Source organism: Zootoca vivipara, chromosome 17 (assembly GCF_963506605.1).
Source record: "Zootoca vivipara chromosome 17, rZooViv1.1, whole genome shotgun sequence".
Classification (NCBI taxonomy): domain Eukaryota; kingdom Metazoa; phylum Chordata; class Lepidosauria; order Squamata; family Lacertidae; genus Zootoca; species Zootoca vivipara.
In genome coordinates this window covers 33,786,543-33,809,807 of record NC_083292.1, presented here as the reverse complement: position 1 = coordinate 33,809,807, position 23,265 = coordinate 33,786,543, and the positions used below count along the sequence as shown (strand labels likewise).

General features: G+C 45.9%; 1 protein-coding gene across 3 annotated transcripts; it reads left to right on the top strand.

The window, feature by feature from the left end:
- Positions 1–1,995: 1,995 nt before the first annotated feature.
- On the top strand, positions 1,996–20,687 carry FLAD1 (flavin adenine dinucleotide synthetase 1). Of its 3 annotated transcripts, none has more exons than XM_035097671.2 (8): positions 1,996–2,035; positions 4,295–4,535; positions 6,565–7,324; positions 8,765–8,912; positions 10,188–10,286; positions 10,949–11,138; positions 19,171–19,244; positions 20,291–20,687. In XM_035097671.2, the coding sequence occupies exons 2-8, from the start codon at positions 4,365–4,367 to the stop codon at positions 20,424–20,426; spliced, it is 1,578 nt and encodes a 525-aa protein (XP_034953562.2). In that variant the 5' UTR covers positions 1,996–2,035; positions 4,295–4,364; the 3' UTR covers positions 20,427–20,687. The 3 variants fall into 3 exon arrangements, with proteins under 3 accessions (XP_034953562.2, XP_034953563.2, XP_060125305.1); XM_035097672.2 differs by lacking the exon at positions 1,996–2,035 and adding an exon at positions 2,082–2,106; XM_060269322.1 differs by lacking the exons at positions 1,996–2,035; positions 4,295–4,535 and adding an exon at positions 6,138–6,474.
- The last annotated feature ends 2,578 nt before the right edge of the window (positions 20,688–23,265 follow it).

Below are 23,265 nucleotides of genomic sequence, written 5' to 3'. Positions count from 1 at the left end.
ACTTCTCTCTGCGCTCATCCCAGCTGTCATTCCTCCTCTGGTTACTGCTATGCAAAAACGGCGTGACTGACTGTTTCCAGGCACCGCGGTCATCTGCAAGGAATTCCCACATAGCAGGGTTGATGTCTGCAAATGTGACAACATCTTTGTACCGTGTGTTACAGCTTCTCTTTCTGAGGCCTTTCCGCAGAAATGGCACTGTCTCTTAAAACAAACAAACTTCACACATAAAGAAAGGACATAGCTACCTCTCTAGGCATCCCATTGCCTCTTCTTAATACTTAAGTGGGCATAGGAAGAAGTGGGTGCTGGTTCATGTGCATTCAGTTGCACAGTATTTTTCCCCCCTCAAGAGGCAACTTCCCACCTCTGGGGAAAGACTTGGCAAGGCTGCTAGCATGAACAAATGAAGGAATTGATTTTTTTTTTGTAAGCTTAGAATTGGGCAGCAAGCACCCTAATTGACGGTAGAGCCATTGCAGCTGCCTTTAATACAAGAGTGGCTGAACAAAAATAACACAACACGATGGCCAATAACAATGGCACTAAACACTATTTATAAACTAATACAAATGATCAGAAATTGCAACCAAAGTGTCTGAATCTTCTTCACCAGTCGCGGTAGAATAATTCGAATGTTTGATATATACATAGTCTGTCACCAAATATCACCGGAACAGAGTTTCCGGATAACCAATCTGTTTCACCCAGATCTCAAAGTAGGCTATCATGTTCTACACAAGCAGAACTTTAAATGGTTTTGAAGCATAGTTTAATTTTAAACATGCACCAGAGCAGGTGAGCTGACTGACATGTCCTGGCCTGGGCATCATTACTAAGGGGAAATAGAAGCACTCAAAAACATTTTGTACCGTAGCGAGAGTTCACACACACACACAAAAGAAGTCTGCCAGAGTGAACTCGCATTATGAGTCACGAAGGGGACATCTGAAAACTCTTGCTGTAGTACTTTTCTAATGTGTGTGTGTGCATAGTGAACAGACAAGCTGATGTTTCACAACTTTCTCCTCTGAGGAAATATTTTCCAAGTGAGAACGTCAGCTGAGGAAGTGCTGACCACATGCAGAGGATTCTGGGAGCAAGGTACAAACTCATTTTACTGGATAGACCGGTTGGGATTCATCACTGGCCTACACTGGCTGCAACTGTGCCCTAGAAACACACCTCACAGCTTCTTGCAAGGGAAAACTGGTAGTCCCAGGCAATCCGTAAGATAGCCTTTCTTTCCCAACAGAGTTTGAAAACTGCTGCTACGGAGGATTTATATTTATATAAGATGGCAGCATGAAGTGCTCCTGTACAGTGTGCTCAGTCACTCCATTCCATCCCCACCAAAAATTTTGGATAGCTCAGTCGGTAAGAGCATGTGACTCTTAATCTCAGCGTTGTGGGTTCGATCGCCAGTTAGGCAAAAACAATTCCTGCATTGCAGGGGGTTGGGCAAGATGACCCTCGTGGTCCCGTCCAGCTCTACAATTCTGTAGCCACTGAGCACACTCAATCTTTATTGAACTTTTGAGAGATTTAGTCTCTCCTCCTCCCCCTTTTCTGACTCCCCCTCCCAAATTTTTTCATACATCTGCCAACCTTGCCTGCTGATACACCTTCCTAGATTGATGATGGTCTGTAGTGTATTAATATTAATATTATTTTCATGATCATCCTTCATCTCATTACTTTTAGCTATCTCTCGCCCTAAGAGACCACCAGCCCAACCTCCCTCCTGCCTTTCAAAGACAACCTCGAACGAAGGTGAATGCCGCAAAGCACGATGGGAATCGTAGTCCGCCCCCTCCCCAAGGGTCTCTTGCTCATTCTCCATCTTTCTTCTAGTAGGCGCATCAGACCAAGCTTCTGCCCAATCGGCTTCTTTCCATTCCATAGGCCGTTCTTCACCCCCGCCCCTTTACCTACTGTCCAATGGGAGGCGGAGGAGGCGGGGCCACGTCGAAAGAGCGGCCAATGGAAAAGAGGCGGGCGGGGAGATTCGATTAGCTTTGATCTGAGACGGGAGGTGAGTAGGAAGAGCGAGGGAGGGAGGGGGAGGCTGCTTCGAATATGAGTTTGGGGGGCTTCGCAAGGCAGGTATGGCAAGGCTCCGTCCCAGGATGTGTTTTCAGGGCCATCCCCTTCCTCTCTGTGTCCTGGAGGAGGCGAAGGAGAGTAACTGGTCACGTGCAGAGTGCTTTTCCTCCCAGGGGACACAGAACAGGGTTAGAGCAGAAATCATGTAGCATGGAGTGGGCTGAAGGTTGCCAAACTTCCGCACTGGCCCCTGAAGCTGTGCCTTTAAGAACAGCTGGAACTGCAGCGATCGGCAAAGGATTTTGTTTATCTCCCGTGACAGCCACACCTTCACCTATTATTGTTGATTTTATTGTTATTAATTTTTACAGTATTAATAATAATTTAATTTCGGATTTCCTACCTGCTTTTTACAATAATAATAATAATAATAATAAGGCAATATTATATACAATACAATACTTATTTTCATTGATCTTCCAATATATACTGGGGCAGAGTTTATATAATATATATATTACAATATATACTGGGGCAGAGGCCCTGCGGGAGGACAAAATTTGGCGGACCCACCCAAATATTTCTTATTTTCACAACAATTCTTTTTGGTACAGTTGCTTTTTTATGGATCTTCTCAGTGGTTACTCATATAAATATAGGTCATTATTATTACTATCTTGCCCTTTCCTCTCAAAGAATATTGTAGACCAGTGTTTCCCAAAGTGTGGTACGCATACCCCAGGGGGTACAGGAAAGGGTTTCAAATGGAACGTGATTAAACTCCCCCCAAATCATCTTCCAAGAAGGGGCATGGCAGTAAGACTAAATTTTCAAACCCAATTATTGTAAGTTTGGGAAGTGCCATTGTAGATAATGTAATACTTGTTTTAATTTATTTACAGTACACACATATATATTGATTTTAACATATTGCAGTCAATAAGGTGGGCTGGGGTGTTTCATTTGTGTGTGCGTGTAGGTGTTTTATGAGGGTGTTAATGTTTTATGCAATTTTTTAATGGCTCAATGCATTTTTGCTTATTTTTTTTAATGCAAGTCGCTTGTAGGAACAAGCGACTAGTAAATTTGATAATAGTAATAATAATATGTGCATCAAAACTTTGCTAATGTTGCTCATGTGGTTAAGGCTGGGAGCTTTCTTTCCTTTTTTTCTGACCGGTTGGCACCCATGCTCGATAACCCCTGGATTCTAGGCCCAAAGCAGGGAGAAAGGAATAATAGAATCATAGAGTTGGAAAAGACCACAAGGGCCATCCAGTCCAACCCCCTGCTAAGCAGGAAACACCATCAAAGCTTTCTTGACATATGCCTGTCAAGCCTCTGCTTAAAGACCTCCAAAGAAGGAGACTGCACCACACTCCTTGGCAGCAAATTCCACTGTCGAACAGCTCTTACTGTCAGGAAGTTCTTCCTAATGTTTAGATGGAATCTTCTCTGCAGGTGCCTCTGCTATGTAGCTTGGCTGGGGAGCTTGGATTCCTGAATTCCTTGAGAGGGAAGGGCAAGTGTAGCTCTGACTTCACCAACCTGGAAGCTTCCAGGTGTTTTCGACTGTTTCCCTCATTTTGGGATGGGATGTTACCTGCCTTTTATGCATGTGTCTTGTTTGTTTGGGGACACGGAGGATGTTTTGCCTGTTTTGGAGAGGACCTTTCTGAGCATCGTCAGTTTCTCTTCTGTGAAATGGGTATTTTGCGAGGCCTGCTGCAGTCTCTCAGGTTTCCAAATGTGCCCGTGGAACTCCCCCAAAAAGAAAAGGTTGGGGACTCCTACACCAGGTGGCTATACTTTTAAAACACATTCCGAGCACACACACACACACCCTGCAAAGAATTCTGGACACTGTAGTTTGTTAAGGGTTGCTGGGGCGGAGGAAGAAAACTACGGTACCCAGAATTATTTAAGGGACAGAATGTGCTTTCAATGTGCCTTAATGTGTACACAGCCATAACCTTCGCTCCTGCCCTGTGGACATTTCAGTGCTCATTCTCACTGTTTATTAAATCTTAAATCAGTGCTGTTTCATAGAATCTGGTGGCAGCTTTGCATTATGCCATAGCTTGGTCGCCGTAGGCGAGAAGGAACCCCACGCAGGTGACCCAGCCAGAGCTCGCCCAAGTCTCCCCTCTTGCGTCTGGGTGGCTTTAAATGTACCTTACAAGGAGTGGTCCATCGCAAGGAGAGGTAAACAGAATCCTGCTTTGTGATCTTCTTGCTTGTTCCCAAGTTTTAGTTTGTGCCAGCCTCACCGCTTCGCCATGTGGGACCCCCCTGCGCCCTGTTGAGCGCTGGCAGTGATGCGCTTGAACCTCCGGCTGTGCCAGGGCATTCTGCACACAGGACGGCAGAGCGGGTATCTTCGAGCCATGGCGACACAGAGCAGCGCCGCCGCTCCCGAAACCAGCAAAGGAGCCACGGATAGCACCGTGACAGCTGGGATCATAGTTATCGGGGACGAGATTCTAAAGGTGCGTGAGCTGCGAGAAGGTGTGACAATGGCCCTTGTCAATTCAATCCAACACTTTTATTGGCATATATAAGATAATAAAAACCATATAGACCGTCCATATGTGTTATAATTCTGAAACATACAGTAAAGAGGGAATCCCCGGCAATCACTATTATACAGGCCAAACTACCCCAGATTCAACTTCAAAGATCCTGGTCAAAAATTGTACCATAACTCTAGTGAGAACAGGAGAGTCATCTCTCAGTAGAGACTGCACCACGTGTTGTTTATTGGCGGGGGGCCCAAGCCACAGAGAGGACATCGAAGGATCATCACAGAAGATGTTAAAAAGAGGGCGATCCAAAATTATGTGGTCCAAAGAGTCAGGTACATTCTGGCCACAGGTGCAGAGCCTGTTCTGGTAAGAGATGCCTCTGAGCCTTCCAGATAACACGGAGGACGGAAAGGCATTCACGCGAATGGCCCTTGTCTTAGATGCAGTGGTGGCTTGTGATGCCCGTTGGGGGCTGGTGAGGCTGGAGGCAGAAAGGGCAACAGTAGGCAAAGCCAGAGGCAGCGATAGGCGGAGCCTGGATTCTAGGTTTCTCCCCATCCTCCTCCTTCCTGCGAGAGGCAATGCAATTTAGCCTATATGATCTACATGGAACCCCAGCCGGTAATATAAATCGATCTTTTGTTTTGATAAGATTTCATTAAGACTTTTCATAATACAATTAAAAACAAAATGAACCTGGGAAATTCAATAAAAATTGATTTAAAAATAAATAAATAAAAACAAAAGGAACCTAAACAAAAGGAAAAGGAAAAAAGAAAGGAAAAGAAGAATGCAACGTCCTCTCTCAAAGGAAGATCTTAACTCTTGTCCCACACACAAAGACCTTCCACCAACAGCGTACAAATCAATATGGCTAATCTGACCCAAAACACCTACCCACCCCACTCACACATGAAAACAAAGATCACCACAGCCAACCACAAATGAACAACCACACCCGAGGCCAACCCCAACCTCTCTCACCACCAAGGGAACACAAGTGAATAGCAAAGAACCTGTACAAGCAACGCTGACACAAAACCCCACATATATTAAGTAAAATAGAAAGATCGCCACCCGACCCCCCACCTCCCCTCCCCTCTCCCCCCTCCACCTCTCGCCCTCTTTTCTTCCTAATGTCTCAACAAACAAAACTGATCTGTAAAAAATGTTACTTGGAAAAAAGAGAGAGACATTGCACATACTTCTCAAGAAAATCTTTAATTAAAAAACATTTTAAAAAAAGAGGCGAGACCTTTCCAGCTCTCACCTGGGAGATCTTCCCTTCCCTACCTCTCACACAGGGTCCTTCATCAACCACCCGTCACCTTCATCTGCATGCAGACCCCTCCCTAACCCAGAGGATTAAGGAAGATAACAAAAACCAAAGTGGAACAAAATCAAGAGCTAAATTAGAACTCCCTGCCTATTGACATTGGGCAGGCATCTTCACAGTATCCTTTTCAGTGCCTGCTAAAAACATTTTTGTTTAGACAAGCCTACCCAGATATTTATATGATTCATGGTGTGTGTGGGGGGGGGGCGTTTTGGTGGGTTTTTTAAAAAATGTTTTATGGGGGGGATTATTAGTGAAGTTTTAACAATGCTATAAAAAAGAAAGAAACTAATCTACAGGAAATAAAGAAAAGAAAGAAACTAAAGAAAAAAGGAACAGAGAGAAAGCGACAAGATGCTCCCTCAGCACTATATCTTTATTTGTTTTTAACCAGTAATCCTATTGTTCTTTCCTTTTTGTAAACCGCTGTGAGGCATTCTGCAATCAAGCAGTATGCAAATATGGTGAAATAAATTAATAATCCGGCCTCTGCGTTTTTGGACCAGTTGAAGTTCCTGAGTCCTCCTCAAGGGCAGCCCCACGCAGACTGGATTGCGGTAATCCAATGTGGGTTATGAAGTGAAATATGTAATAGGATGCAGGATTTGGCAATATTTGTAGCCGACCTCTTCGTACTGACAGCTCTCGTTTTGGCAGGGCTACACCCAAGACACAAATTCCTTCTTCATGTGCAAGAGGCTTCGCTCGCTGGGTGTGAAGGTGGCCAAGATCTCTGTGGTTCCCGACGAGGTGGCTGCCATCGCCGACGAAGTCTCGTCGTTCTCCAGCAAGTTCACCTACGTCCTGACCTCGGGCGGGATTGGCCCCACTCATGACGACGTGACTTTCGAGGCAGTCGCCCAGGCGTTCGGAGAGAAGGTTGTTGCCCACCCAGAGATGGTTGAGCTGGTGAAGAAGTTTTTTGGCAAGACGGGGGCCGACTGCCCCGAGATGAAGCTGGCCCGAGTCCCCGCGTCGTCGCTGCTCAACTACGGCGAGGACGAGAAAACGGGCCGCCGCTTCCCCTACCCGCTCATCAGCGTCCGAAACGTCTACGTTTTCCCAGGCATCCCGTCGCTGATGAGGCGAGCGCTGGATGGTCTCGGCCATCTCTTCCGCAACGAGAAGACCCAGTTCTGCTCACAGGAGATATTTGTCAACTCCGAAGAGACCCTCATCGCGCCCATACTTGACCGGGCCAATGCCAACTTCAGACGCCGCACGAGCCTGGGCTCCTACCCAGATTGGGGCAGCAACTACTTCCGGGTCAAGCTCACTCTGGACTCCGACTCGGAGGAGGACCTGGAGGAAGCAGTCGCCTTCCTTATGAAGCACCTGCCTCCGGGGATCGTGGTGCCCCTAGTGGCCAATCCCGTCTCGCAGGCAGCCCAGGATGTGTATGCCTTAGCGGAATCCGGTAGGGGAATAACGCCTGGCGTGCGGCTGGATCTGTGGGGATAGAGGACCACGAGGTTAAGAATGCGGGACTGTGCAGGGGCTGAAAGGAGAGGCAGCGTGGTGTATTAGGCAGAGCAGGGGTGGGGTGGGGAACCTGTGGTCCCTGTAGATGTTGCTGGACCCCAACTCCCATCAGTTCCACGTGGCCTGTGGTCGGGGATGGTGGGATTTGTAGTTCAGCGATGTTCTCAGACTCCAGCTCCCATCAGCCCCCAGCCAGCATGGCCAATGGTCAGAGATGATGCCTAGAATCAGTTTCAGCTACTGACCTGGCTGCTCCCCTAACTTTTGTGGCCTACATTCTGGTAACCTCTAGGTTAGACTCCTGCAATGTGTTGTACGTGGTTAGACTCCTGCAATGCATTGTACGTAGGGCTGCCTCTAAAGACGGTTTGGAAACGTCGGCTGGTGCAGTTTGAGCATTTAACGTCAGTCCTGGCTCGACTGCGCTGGCTGCCAATTAGTTTCCAGGCCCAATTCAAAGTGCTGGTTTTGACCTATAATTGAATGGCTCAGGACCACAAGAAGCAATTCTCTCCATATAAACACTCCAGGACTCTGCATTCCTCCTCTGAGGCCCTTCTTCATGTGCCTCCTCCATGTGAGGTCCGCAGGGTAGCACAACACAAGAACGGGCCTTTTCTGCAGTGGCAACCCATTTGTGGAATGCTCTCCCAAGAGAGGCTCGCCTGACACCTTCATTTATTGGCTGACTCTTAATCTCAGGGCCGTGGGTTCGAGCTTCACGCTGGGCGAAAGGTTCCTGCGGTGCAGGAGTTTGGACTTGATAACTCTTGTGATTCCTTCAAACGCCGCAATTCTGTGATTCTAGACACCAAGCAAAAACCTTCCTCTTCCCCCAGGCCTTTGGCTCATTAAACAACCCACAGCTTTTTAAACTGGGGGCGGGGAATTGTTTCTGTTTGTTATTATGGTAAGTATTTTTGTGTTTTTATATTTTATATTATATTATTGCCCTGTGATCTTCCGTTGAAGGGCAGTATAGAAATTTAATAATAATAATGATGATGATGATGTTGAAGTTCACGAATGGTCACGTCTTGTCAACCTAAACTACCTTATAAGGTTGTTGTGAGTATAAAATATGGAGGGCAGAGCCATGCACACCCCCTTGCTAGCTCCTTGGAGGAAAAGGTGGCATATAAATGTAATAAATAAAAGTAATAATGTTTTTATTTACCCGTATATTCCGGCGTATAAGATGACCCCCGACTTTTCCAGTTAAAATACGTGTAAGAAATACGACCCGGTGTATAAGACGACCCCCGACTTTTGAGAAGATTTTCCTGGGTTAAAAAGTAGTCTTATACGCAGGAATAAACAACATTTTTTTTAAAAAAGACCCTGTTTCATCCTAGTTGCTTTTATCTCTCTGTAGGTTCCCCTCTTGGCCAGAAGGTGGCAGCAGCAATTCGGACCATTGAGGAAGCTTTGGATAAGTACATTCTGCCAAAGCTTTGCGTGGGATTCAATGGGGGGAAGGACTGCACAGCCTTGCTTCACCTCTTCCATGCTGCTGTGCAGAGGTACTTTGCACCCTCTTCTTTCAGTATTTCTCATTAGGGCTCCCCTAGATTGGTACCAGGCAAGGGTTGTTCTTTTTTTCAAAGCCTTTTCTAGCCCTGATTGCATAACAAATCACACAGCTTAGTCGTTTCCCAACTTGTGGAATTTTTTTTAACAAGGCAGCACAAGTTTCTAGTCCTCATCACTGGCTTATCTGTATTTTTTATTCTTCCTTTCTCTTTTCCCCAATTCAGATACGTTTATTGGAAGAAATACACACACACACACACACACACGCACAAATCAGGAGGGGCAGGTGCCAATTTGTGGCATTTTGAGGACAAGGGCTTGTCCAGCATAAATTTTTCTGCCTGCAAAGGCAGCAGCTGTTAACAAGGATACCTAAAGAGAATCTCCTTATTCCGAAGCAGTGTACCTCGTACCTACGGGACCGCCTCTCCTGGTATGCCCCGCGGAGGACCTTAAGGTCCACAAATAATAATATTCTGGAGATCCCGAGTCATAAGATGGCTAGATTGGCCTCTACTAGAGCCAGGGCCTTTTCAGTACTGGCCCCAACCTGGTGGAACGCTCTTTCCCAGGAGACCAGGGCCCTGCGGGATTTGTCATCTTTCCGCAGGGCCTGCAAGACAGAGCTGTTCCGCCTGGCCTTTGGGTTAGACTCAGCCTGACCCCTGTGTTTTTTCTCCCTCATGGCTTGGATTTATGGCCTACTTGAAATGAGGCTGCACTTTAAATTTTAATACTGTATTTTAATCTGTATTTTAATTAATTGTTTTTATGTTTTATTGTGGTTCTGTTGGTGTCAGCCGCCCTGAGCCCGGTTTTTGACTGGGGAGGGCGGGGTATAAATAAAAATTTATTATTATTATTATTATTATTATTATTATTTATTATTATTATTATTATTATTATTATTATTATCTCTGGGTGTCATTTGCAAGTGGGGAAGGGGGAAGCACCTTTTCTTTCCTTGCCTGTGGACTTCCCAGAAGCTGGCCACCATGAGGAATGAGGTGCTTTGGGGGTGGCAGGGCAGACATAGCTCATTAATGCAGCACATGCTTGGAATGCAGAAGGCCCAGATTCAAGCCCTGCATCTCCAGTTAAAAATAAAACCAGTTACCTGCTAAAAGGGAAGAAGACCCTTCTCTGGCTGAGAACCCTGGAGAGATGCACTGCGAGTCAGAGTAGACAATTCTTGCCTAAATGGACAAATAACCCTGGTATAAGGCAGAAATGAAGGGGCCCCGTGTTCTCTCTTTCCCACCCAGGCGGTATCCGGAGAGGTCGGAGAAGCTGCAGGCTCTTTACATCCGGATTGTGTCCCCGTTTCCCGAGATGGAGGAGTTCATCGAAGACACAGCCCAGCGGTACGAACTTGTACTTTCATTCCCAGGGGGCTGGTGTGAAGTCCCGTAAAGATAAAGGTACCCCTGACCATTAGGTCCAGTCGCAGACGACTTTGGGGTTGCGGCGCTCATCTCACTTTATTGGCCGAGGGAGCCGGTGTACAGCTTCCGGGTCATGTGGCCACCATGAGGTACCTATTTACTTGCACTTTGACGTGCTTTTGAACTGCTAGGTGGGCAGGAGCTGGGACCAAGCAACGGGAGCTCACCTGTCGCGGGCATTCAAACTGCCGACCTTCCAATCAGCAAGCCCTAGGCTCTGTGGTTTAGACCACAGCGCCACCCGCGTCACTGTAAAGTCCCTTAACAGGCAACAAACAAAACGATCGGCACCTTCGTTTGTTGTATTCCCGTATTTTGTGTTTGTTTCATTTTGAGAACCACCTGGAGGACTTTTTGGAAGCGGGAACAGCGCTGTCTGCTGGCATTCTGGGGGATTTGCTGAGGCCCCAACATCCCGGCAGGGCTCCTTGCTGTTTCCACCCAGATCTAAAATGCACCAGTCCTCAGTGCATCGCCATCATTGTTATTAAATCTGTTGCGAACGAAAAGGTCTTCTTTGTCCGGCACCAAAAAAAAAATACGTTGGCATCAGGCGAGGCTCCCTCTTCCACCTCCCGCAGGTACAACCTTCAGATGTGTCATGTCCATGGGAACATCAAACAGGCGCTGGGCGACCTGAAGGCGCAACAGCCGCAGCTAGAGGCTGTGTTGATGGGCACCCGTCGCACGGACCCTTACTCACGCACCTTGACGCCCTTCTGCATGACGGACGCCGATTGGCCCCAATATATGCGGGTCAACCCTCTCCTGGTATGTAGCAAAGGTGACATGGCATGTCAAAGGGGGCTGGGTGGGTCAGTTGGGGTTCCTCAGAGGCATCTCGCCCAGTAAGCAGAGATGATGATGATGATGATGATGATGATAATAATAATAATAATAATAATAATAATAATAATAATAAATTTATTATTTATACCCCACCCATCTGGCTGGGTTTCCCCAGCCACTCTGGGCAGCTCCCAACAAAATATTAATAATAATAATAAAGCTCTAAAACATCAAACACTAAAAACTTTCCTAAACAGGGCTGATTGTTAACCCATTCTGGAAATTGTAACTGGTTTGTTTGTTTGTTTAATGCACCTGCCTTCATCAAAAGGTTTCAGGGCGGTTCACGAGATAAAAAATACGAAAGTACAACTGTTCTGTCCTCACTACCGTGCCTGGTGACCTAGGTAGTTCGACATACAGCTAAACCTTCTTGTCTTCGATGGAAGGAAAGATACTGTTTTTACTTTTAATCCTATACTTTATTAACAGTCAAGGACAAGGTAAAATAAATCAAATAAGACAAATAATAAGTGTGAAGACAAGTATTAAATGAGGTAAAACAACGATACTATCTTGCAGGTGGAGAACATGTAACAGCACTCCCTCTGGTACCTCGCACCACTGAACTCCTCCTCTCTAACCCCTCAGGCCAACTGTCAGCAACTGCCGTTCTTGCAATATTCTTTTTGGCCAGTAGGTGGAGCCGAGCTACCCAGTACAATACTAAATACATTTATGTATACAAACTATACAAACTAAATACATTTATGAACTTTGCCCGTGCCAAAGGCATGACACTCCCCGCTTGGTATCAACAGATACCACTATTTGATTCCCCCGATGACAACAGTAGAACCAGTTCAGAGACTGGTCTAAGAAACAACTTTGTTTGTTGGTTTTTGCATACTTTAATTTCCACTTTCCTGACTCTTCCATCTTCACTTGGAAAGACTTTGGTGATGCAGGCTAATGGCCATTCATTCCTTTGAGACTGACAGTCTTTAACAAGAACGATGTCACCAACGTTTAGATTAGGCTTGGCAGTTTGCCATTTAGATCTTGATTGTAGCATAGAGATGTACTGCTTCTTCCACCTATCCCAGAAGGTGTTTGCAAGACTTTGAACCTGTCTCCATTGACGCAAATGCAAGTCTTTGTTAGTGAACTCACCAGGAGGTGTACTGACTACTTCAATTTTTTGAGTAAGGAGAGTTGCCGGTGTCAACAAAAAGGGTTCTTCTGGGTCATTGGAGAGAGGGGTTAAAGGTCTGGCATTAATAATTGCTGCAACTTCTGCCATGAAGGTTGTCAGACTCTCGTGAGTAAGCCTAGTATTCCCTATTTGTAGGAAGATGGAATCTAAGATTCTACGAGCCACTCCTATCATTCTTTCCCAAGCTCCTCCCATGTGGGAAGAATGCGGTGGATTGAAGGTCCATGTACAAGCTTGACTGCTCGAATATCTTTCTACTTGTTTTGTGTCTAAGTTTGAGAGAATGCTCAGTTCTTTGGTGGCACCAATGAAATTAGTGCCTCTGTCAGAGCGAATGTGTTTTACAGGGCCTCTAATAGCAATAAAACGTCTTAAAGCATTAATAAAGCTAGACGTGTCCATAGACTCAATCACTTCGATGTGGACAGCTCTAATAGACATGCAGGTGAACAAGACTGACCAGCGCTTGCTGCTTGCATAACCTCCTCTAGTACGACGTGCGGAAACAGACCAGGGGCCGAAGACATCGAGGCCTACATTGGTAAAGGGAGGGTCTGTGCTGAGTCTGTCAGCTGGAAGATTGGCCATCTTTTGTGTTTGAAGTATGCCACAAAGCTTACGACAAGTAATACATTTATAAATTTCAGTACTCACAAGTCGTTTGGCTCCCACTATCCAAAAACCAGCAGAACGTAAAGCTCCTTCTGTAAATAGACGTCCTTGATGTCTGACTTGGTGGTGGTAATGCAGTACAATCAGAGAAGCGATGTGGTGCTGGCCAGGTATAATTAGAGGGTTTCTTTCATTCAACTCTAATTTAGCTTGCTTGAGACGACCACCTACTCTTAACAGGGCATTTCGACCGAGGAATGGGTCAAGTTTCCTAAGAGTACTGTCCTTAGGGATAACCTTTTTGTTCAAGATACAGTTAATCTCTCTGGCATAGACTTCATGTTGCACAATGCCAATGATCACATTTTGCGCATGTTGATGCTCTGATGGTGTGCGGATGTTGGGACACAGATGCCAGCCTTTACAATTACTCTCTACTGAAGGTGTGACATGTTTAAATGAATGAGCTATGTGGGTTAGGCTAACAATGGCTCTAATGAGTGACTTCCAGGTCGAGAATCTACTGAACCTGTGAGACTCGAGATGACTGACTGTAGTTATTGTCTGAAGTGCAGAAACTTCAGGACGGACTTCAGAATCAAGGTCTGAGTTCACTAGTTCAAATATGTCATTCTGAGGGGCAGTCAGCTCTGTCTTGTACAAGAAAGCAGGTCCTGTCAACCATGTGGTGTTTTTGAGATGACCAGCTGCAACAGCCCTTGTAGCGTGATCTGCAGGATTGTGTTCAGTAGGTACATAATGCCATTGAGTTGGACAAGTGGATTTCCTAATCCGTAGAATTCTGTTGTTAACATAGACATAAAAGCGTCTACTCTCATTGTAGATATACCCTAACACTACCTTACTGTCGGTGTAGAATTCAGCATCTTTAAGATTGATGTTCAGTTCCGAAGTGACAAGTTCGGCTAATTCAACCGCTAATACTGCAGCACACAGTTCTAACCTGGGTATAGTGTGCTCAGGATGAGGAGCAAGTTTTGCTTTGCCCATGACAAATCCTAAATGGCACTGTGCCTCACAATCTACAGTTCTCAAGTAAGCAACAGCAGCTATTGCTTTGGTAGAGGCATCAGAAAATATACAGAGTTTTTGGTTTCGTACTTTCGTGGAGGGTATGGTTGCGTATGGGCGTACAACCTGGAGTTCAGCCAAAGCAGCTAGGGAATTTTTCCAGTTCACCCATGAGATTTTTTTTTCAGGGGGTAGTGGAGCATCCCAGTCAGATGTCCCACGAGTTAAGTCCCTAAGTAATGCTTTACCTTGTATAGTGACAGGAGCTGCGAAACCTAGTGGGTCATACAGACTGTTTACCGCAGATAAGATACCCCTGCGAGTAAAGGGTTTTTCATCTGTATTTACCTGGAAGGTAAAGGAATCTGCTTTCAGGTCCCAAAGCAGACCAAGACTGCGTTGGATAGGTAAAGAATCCGTTCCCAAATCCAAATCTTTTAGCTCGTTGGAGTGATCTTGAGTAGGAAAAGCTTCCATTATAGTTTTACTATTTGAAGCAATCTTGTGGAGTCCGAGGTTAAAGCAGGCAAACATCTGCTGCGCTCTTTTAAGGAGACTGATTGCGGACTCAGTTGAAGGCAGAGATTTTAAGCAGTCGTCCACATAGAAATTCTTCTCTACGAGTTGTCTAACATCTGTGCCATGCACTGCTTCTCCCTCACGTGCTGAACGTCTAAGTCCATAGATAGCAACTGCGGGAGAGGGGCTGTTACCGAAGATGTGTACCTTCATGCGGTACTCTATGATGTCTTTAGAGAAGTCATTGTCTCTGAACCAGAAAAATCTCAAGAAATTTCTGTCTTCCTCTTTAACAAAGAAGCAATGGAAGATCTGTTGAATATCTGCTGTGAAGGCAATAGAGTCTTCTCTGAAACGGAGGAGTACTCCTAAAAGTTTATTGTTGAGATCTGGTCCTGTCAAAAGGACGTCATTTAAGGAGATACCTTCAAATTTGGCACTGGAGTCAAATACTACTCTAATCTGGCCTGGCTTTTTGGGGTGGTACACTCCAAATATTGGCAGATACCAACACTCTTCGGAGTTTTTGAGGATGGGAGCTATTTCCGCATGACGGTTTTTAAATATCTTGTCCATAAAGGAGAAGAAATGATCTCTCATCTCTGGCTTCCTTTGTAAATTACCCTGTTTCTCATATTTTAAGACATACCCATAAAATAAGCCATAGGAGGATTTTTAAGCATTCAAGGAATATAAGCCATACCCCGAAAATAAGACATAGTGATAGGCGCAGCAGCAATGCCGGCCGCGGCAGGAGGAGGAGGAAAAAAATAAGACATCCCTTGAAAATAAGCCATAGTGTGTTTTTTTGAGGAAAAAATAAATATAAGACATGTCTTATAATATGAGAAACACGGTATGTCTGAGAGAAGAGAGGCGTTTGAGCACCTGATCTCTGTTATTAGGTAGCCGTCGTCTCTGCAGTTTAAAGGGAAGGAGTGCGACCCAGCTATTTGTATCATCTTTAACAAATTCCCGTTCCATAGTCTGTAAAAACATTTTATCTTCTATAGACATTGCCACCTTATTGTCGTCCCTGGTTCTTTGAAAGACTGTACACCCTAGATGATCTGTGTCGCTGTCACAACCGACGTCCTCGTTAGGGAGGTTGACGACAGGGCAAATTGAATGATTTTTTTGAGGTAATTCCTTTATAATGAAGTGGTTTTGACATGGTTGGAAAAGAGAAGGGCGACCATTATCTAATGTATTTGTGAGCATGCTGTTGACAGAGTTTGGTTTGTGCATGCTTCCAAGGCAGACGTCTCCTATAATGACCCATCCTAAATCCAGCTTCTGGGCGTAAGGGGCATTGTGAGGACCATTAATCTGGGCTCTTGCTTTATGGACTTCTAAGATATCCCTCCCCAGGAGTAAAATAATCCGAGCCTGCGGGTCTAGTTGAGGTATTAGATTCACTATGCGTTTTAAATGTGGGTGGTGACGTGCTGCATCTGGGGTCGGAATCTCAGATCTTTGATCGGGAATCTGGTTGCATTCAATGAGGGTTGGTAGAGTTAAAGAAGTTTGGCCGTCTAAGGACTCTACTTTGTAGCCGGATGCTCTTCTCCCCGCTGTCTCAACGTTACCTGAACACGTTTTCAAGGAGTATGGAAAGCTAGGGCCTTTGATATCAAACATATCAAAGAAGGTTGGGCTGGCTAGAGACTTATTACTCTGGTCGTCTAGAATGGCATATAGTTTGATGGCTTTATTCCTGTTACCTACAGGGTAGACTCTAACTAAACAGATTTTGGAGCAGGACTTGCCAGTTATGGTTCCTTTACAGACCTCAGTGCATTTTGAGGTAATCTCTGGCGTAGTTGTAGGAGTGTGTTTTTGCTCCCCGCCATGCTCAGTGAAGCTGTCTGTGTGTTGTAAGGACCATGGGGCAGACCCAGGGTGTAGAGCCGTATTGTGATCTGAACTATCACATTCTCGGCATCGCAGACTGACCTTACAATCCTTAGATAAGTGAAAGGCTGAGCAGCACTTGTAGCAAAGGTTGTTCTGCTTTAGGAAGGCCTTACGTTCTTCTAAAGGCTTCTCTCTGAAGGTTCTACAATTCTGCAGAGGATGAGGCTTGCGGTGTAGAGGACACTGTTTATCAGGAACCTTAATTCTTGCCTCCGTGAGAGAAGAGCTAGCAGACCTGAAAGGAGAATCTGGAGAGTCTACATTAATTTTGTGTACTGATATTGGGGGCTTGTTCAGTCCGTGGGAAATAACACTTGACAGTGAGAAATCAAAACTGGGATCATTCCTCATCTTAGCTTGTTGGTTCACAAAATCCACAAAAACAGAAAAGGGAGGATATGGAACGTTGTGTTTTCTCTTAAATTTAGAACCATGTGCAATCCATTGTTCTTGTAGATTGTAAGGTAACTTTTGTACAATGGGGTTGACACCTCTAGCTGTGTCTAAAAACGTAAGTCCAGGTAAGTCTCCTTCAGATTTAGCTACTTGAAGTTCCATTAGTAAATCACTCAATTCTCTGAGTTTCTGGTAAGCTTTGGCAGGTATCTTAGGAAAACTATCGAGTCTTTTAAATAGTGCGTTCTCTATAGCTTCTATTGAACCGTAACACTCCTCAAGTCTATTCCAAATCATTTTAAGGCCGATGCCTGGGTAATTAATGTTTATTGTTCTAATTCTTTTGGCGTGTTCGGCAGACTCTTTACCAAGCCACTTGACTAAGAGGTCCATCTCTTCCCAGCACGATAGGTCTAGGCCTTCGATAGCATTTTGAAAGGAAGCGCGCCAGGCTCTGTAACTTTCAGGTTGGTCGTTAAACTTTTCAAGTCCTTTTGTGACTAGTTCACGTTTAGCAAGGAACTTGGCAAAGTCTATTGTGGTTGGATCAGTGTGGTGAGGGTCACTATGATGCAAAGGTATGGGATAACCGTACCTTTCTGATGGTTCTGATTTCATGTGATCTCTGTTGTACCGCTCCGGCTTGAAGGTTGAGTTTGCCGGGTTGCTCAGAGTAATAGGCTTGTCTCTGTTTTGCAGCGGCACCGTGTAAAAGTCTTGGGTTGCCGTTTTGATGTCCTCTTCTCTAGGTTGTTGCAGAGGTACATAGTCACTTGATTTGGAATGCTGATAAACGTACTCTGAAGTCCGTTGCAGGGGATCTTGTAGTCCCAGATCTGGGCTGAGTACACTGTTGCGTTCACTGACAGGAATTAAAGTCGCTTCTAAGGCGTCTGCCTCAGCTATGGCGGCTGCTGTTTCTTTTTCTACAATGAGTTTTTCTAGGCTTGCTTCCAACCTAGCCTTTTCCTGTTTCATCTTTATTTCTTGCTCTGCGAAGGCTGCTCGTGTTTTAGCCGCTTCAGCCTTGGCGCGAGCGATGGCGAGTGCATTACTCACAGTGGAAGATTTAGAAGTACCAGAGACTTGGGACCTTGCCTTTCCCGAAGATGCCCGACTCTGAGACATGTTGTTAAGGAGATGTCTGACTGTTTAGAGCTTGCTATTGCTATTGTCGTATGCAGGCGTGTGGGTTGACAGAATAGCAGGTCTGTGTAGTCTTATCTCTTTCCACTTGCTGGAAAGCCGTTGTTTTACTGTTCTGTCCTCACTACCGTGCCTGGTGACCTAGGTAGTTCGACATACAGCTAAACCTTCTTGTCTTCGATGGAAGGAAAGATACTGTTTTTACTTTTAATCCTATACTTTATTAACAGTCAAGGACAAGGTAAAATAAATCAAATAAGACAAATAATAAGTGTGAAGACAAGTATTAAATGAGGTAAAACAACGATACTATCTTGCAGGTGGAGAACATGTAACAGCACTCCCTCTGGTACCTCGCACCACTGAACTCCTCCTCTCTAACCCCTCAGGCCAACTGTCAGCAACTGCCGTTCTTGCAATATTCTTTTTGGCCAGTAGGTGGAGCCGAGCTACCCAGTACAATACTAAATACATTTATGTATACAAACTATACAAACTAAATACATTTATGAACTTTGCCCGTGCCAAAGGCATGACAACAACTAAATAGTTAAAGCAGAAAAAACAAAACGATACCACCCCCTCCCATAAATAAATACATTTAAAAGGATGTTGGATATTAATCCACCGTGAGGTGAATGTTGTTGTTGTTTAGTCGTTTAGTCATGTCCGACTCTTCGTGACCCCATGGACCAGAGCACGCCAGGCACTCCTGTCTTCCACTGCCTCCCGCAGTTTGGTCAGACTCATGTTGGTGGCTTCGAGAACACTGTCCAACCAAGAACACTGCCCAATTGTGGGGTGAATAGGGGTCTCCTAATGGCACCCTTAACAAACTACAGTACCCAGGAGTTTTTGGGGATAGCCATGACATATTAAAGTGATATGATACAACTTTAAATGTATTGCACAGATTGGGGGGGGGGGCTCGATCTGATCCATTCTACTCACTAGAGGAGACATCACCCAGTTAGACTTCTCTTTTCCTTTCTGAGTGCAAACCCTTTCCCTGCCTTTCTTAGACACCGCATTACGTGCCTCTGGCCCTCCTCTGATCCTCTGTGCCTAGGAAGTTATATAGGTCTAAACTTACCTTCCTTTGCTGAATGGCTTCCTAGAGTAGAGGAGTTTGAAGGAATGTCAGCCCTCCTGATTACGTTGCTCTCCTTTTCCTAGGACTGGACCTACCGGGATATATGGAAGTTCCTTCGCATGCTCTACATCCCGTACTGCATTCTTTATGATAAGGGGTAAGAACAGATGGAGAATTAATAATAATAATAATAATAATAATATAGCAATACCAACATATCAACTCTACCCCAGCTGGGGGATTTGGGAGCCAAGGTCTGGGTGTGATAGATCCAGGAATGCAGCTTAACCCAGAAACTGCAGCTAGTGTCGGATGCTGCGGCACAATTGCTGACAGGAGCGGGACCTTTTCAGCACATAGCGCCTCTGCTGGTTCCCCGCTTGCCACAAATTCAAGGTGTTACCATTAGCATATAAAGCCCATAGGGTTGCCAGACTCAATAGAGGACAGGACTTCTGTGCCTTTAATTGCCCTGCTCTCTTTTGAGTCTGGAAACCTTAAAGAGAAACCAGCAGACCCTTTGCTTGAAAATTAAACAAAGGGTCTGCTGGTTTCTCTTTAAGGTTTCCAGACTCAAAAGAGAGCAGGGCAATTAAAGGCACAGAAGTCCTGTCCTCTATTGAGTTTGGCAACCCTAAAAGCCCATAACACCTTGGGACCGATTTACTGGTGAAATCGTCTTACCTTTATATACGCCCACCCGAACCGCTCCGATTTGCCGAACCGACACCATTACGGGTGCCGCATAAACCTCATTCTGCATTTGTAAGAAATCAATCTTTTAGTGTGGCAGCACCTACACTTTGGAACTCCCTGCCTCTTGACATCAGGCAGGCTCCCTTTGCTGAACTCTTTTTCAGCGCATTTTTGCCTAAGCAAGCCTAGCCTACCCAGGCATGTAGACATGCGTTTTAATCTGGTTTTTGTTTTTGTTTAGCTTATTGTTGATTTTAATTAGCTTTTGAACGTTTTAAATAGCTGCTTTCCACTCTTCTTGCCTCATTGTTTCGTAAACCACTTCATGGGTTTTTATTTTTACAATCCAGCGGTTGGTTACCATTTTGTGCAAGGGAATAAATGTAAATAAATAAATGCTCCAAAGCCCATTGGACATGAAGCACCCCTGAGGGTAATAACTAAAGTTTACTTGCTGTGGCTTAAATCCCTCCTGTCTCTCTCCCCCATCCCGATCCCTCTTGACAGCTACACTTCGCTCGGGAGCATGAGTAACACCCAGAAGAATCTGGCCCTGCGCTATACGGACGCCGCAGGGCGGGAATGCTACCGGCCGGCCTATGAGCTGGAAAACGAAGAGGACGAGCGCAACTCCCGCCACTGAAGCCTGGCTAGGCCTGATGCTCGTTGCCCCGGCAACCGCTGGCCAGCGCTGGAGAGCTGACAAGGCCCGAAGCCTAGCTTGGTTAAGGCTTGGGCCAGGACGAGGCAAAATGGCGCCGGTGCCACTACTACCGCTGGGCTGCTCTCACACCGACAATGTGATCGGCCAGCCCTGTCCTTGTGACAGTTGGTTGTAAGCACCATTCCATCCATCACGTGAGGGGACAGTAGGCCCTGGAAATAAACTAGTTCTTCAGTTGCCTCTTTGGGTTATGTTTTGCTGTGTGTTTTAACAGTGGAGTGCGGGCAAGGTGGTGTGAGAGAGGGGCTCCGCAGGGTCTGATGGTGCCAAAGAGTGGCCCTCGAATCCTTTCTTTGACCTTCCCACAACCCCCAAATTTGCCATATCGGGCGGGGGAGCCTGGCGCCATCCTGAGGTTGCTGAACCACAGCTCCCATCAGCCTCGACCACTGGCCATGCTGGCTGGAGCTGATAGGACTTGGGAGTCTGGCAACATCTGAAGGGGTCTCCGGTTCCCCATCCCTGTGCTAAGTGCTGGAACCAAAGGCCCCATCTGCTACTATACTTTTAAAGCAATAGGGATCCCCCTTTAAATAGCCACGGCTTCCCGCAAAGCATCCTGGGAGCTGTAGTTTGTTGAGAGTTGCAAGGAAGACCCCGCTGTTCCCCTCCCAGAGCTAACGATTTCTGGAGTGGTTTAACTGGAGCTCTGTGAGGGGCTACAAACTACAGCTCCCAGGATTCTATCTGTTTAAAGTGATAGGATACTGCTTTTAATGTCTGGCATGAATGGGGCCCAAGTCTGTTTTTCAAACCTATTTAATCAGAATTCTCTCTAGAAGCTATTCAACGAGGCTGGGTCTAGGTTTGAGGGTGTCCTGGGGAAAAGGTCCTCTGATTAGCCCCCTCCTCTGTCTAGCGAGCCGAGTGCGGCTTAGGGACGGGGTAGAACTTCTTGACAGTAAGAGCTGTTCGGCAGTGGAATTTGCTGCCAAGGAGTGTGGTGGAGTCTCCTTCTTTGGAAGTCTGTAAGCGGAGGCTTGACAGCCATCTGTCAGGAATGCTTTGATGGTGTTTCCTGCTTGGCAGGGGGTTGGACTGGATGGCCCTTGTGGTCTCTTCTAACTCTATGATTCTATGATTCTAGAAATGCCATTCACTTCATATGGCTGCTTCACACCTTCCAAAACAATAAGGGAACTGAAATGCACACTTCTCTGAATTTTGCATTGCAATTCTCAGGCCAGCAATACAAAAAACAAGGGAAGGGAAGGTAAAGGGCAGCAGATGGTGTTGTGGTCTAAGCCACTGAGCCTCTTGGGCTTGCTGAACTGAAGGTTGGCGGTTCGAATCCCTGCGACAGAGTAAGCTCCTGTTGCTCTGTCCCAGCTCCTGCCAACCTAGCAGTTTGAAAGCACACCAGTGCAAGTAGATAAATAGGTACCACTGCAGCGGGAAGGTAAACGGCATTTCAGTGTGCTCTGGTTTTCGTCACAGTGTTCTGTTGCACCAGAAGCGGTTTAGTCATGCTGGCCACATGACCCGGAAAGTTGTCAGTGGACAAACGCCGGCTCCCTCGGCCTGAAAGCGAGATGAGCGCTGCAGCCGCATGGACTTAACCATCCAGAGGTCCTTTACCCTTACCTTACATACAGCAACACAAATATTATTAGGCTAAAACGTGGCTAGCAATGCATATACTGTATTAGTGAAAATAACATACTGAAATGCATTCTGTTAGGGGAAACCTTTGCACAGAAAAATGTTTATACGGTACTGGGAGAAATTTGCACTAGAGCATGTACCGTATTTATTTTTATGAGGACTTTTAAAAACAGATTTGCAGACTGATGTGGAGGACTGAATATTGGAAAGCAGAGAAGCAGAGAGCTGGCACTGAAACTGACCGCTGTGCCCAGCCCTAGTTCAGGGCAGCCTTTTAAATTTCCCATAATGCCCCAGTGTTACAGAACACCAAGGACTATGGGAAGTTAAAAGGGTGGGTCAAAGTTTAAAATGAATTTATGGGGGGAACCTCAGGCGTTGGGACCTCAGCAGCTCAAGGCTGCCAGATGTTGACTCTATTGTTAATATTCTTAGGAATGGGGAGGATAAGCACAAAAAGGGGATCTGCCCCTCACCCCCACGCTGGGGTGGGCATCAATTTCAGTAGGGTGGAACAATTTAGGTTGTGAAAGCAGTTAAGAGTGGCCTCCTTTCATGCCCCTGCTCAGATCGAAGCTGCCCTGCCTAGCCCCTCAGCTGCGGATAATGTTAGAAAAATAAAATTATGGTGGTGCATTCCCCCGCTTCACACCTGCGTTGCGGCTAACAGCTTGCGCTGCGCGCAAGGAAGACTCCCTCGGCACCACAGACCTCAAACCAGTGGTTTTCTCATAACGGGAAGGAAGCTTAGGTCACCTGTCGAATTTCAGGCTGCTTTTCTAACAAGCACGGATTGCGCCTTGTCATAATAAACCTGAAAAAACAACCCGGTTTGAAAGAATTGGTGATGGGGCTTTCCAGCACTAGAATGTAGGATTATGTGACTGTGATTTGGAAAGAGTTTCCGGATTGGGGGGGGGGGGTTCTCTCCGCATGTGACAGAGGGAGGACTGTTGTGGCATTAGGTTAGCTAGCGAGGGCCAGGCCTCGGCAGCACCCAAAACGGGCTTGTGACCTCTTGGATAACTGAGAAGTTTCCAGCAATTTGCACAAAAGGACAGCTTCGGCATCACACGCTTGCTAAAAGCCAGCTCTGAGCCAACCTCCCCAGAGTTGAACATGCATCTTCCTTTGCAGATGTTTGCAGCCCCAC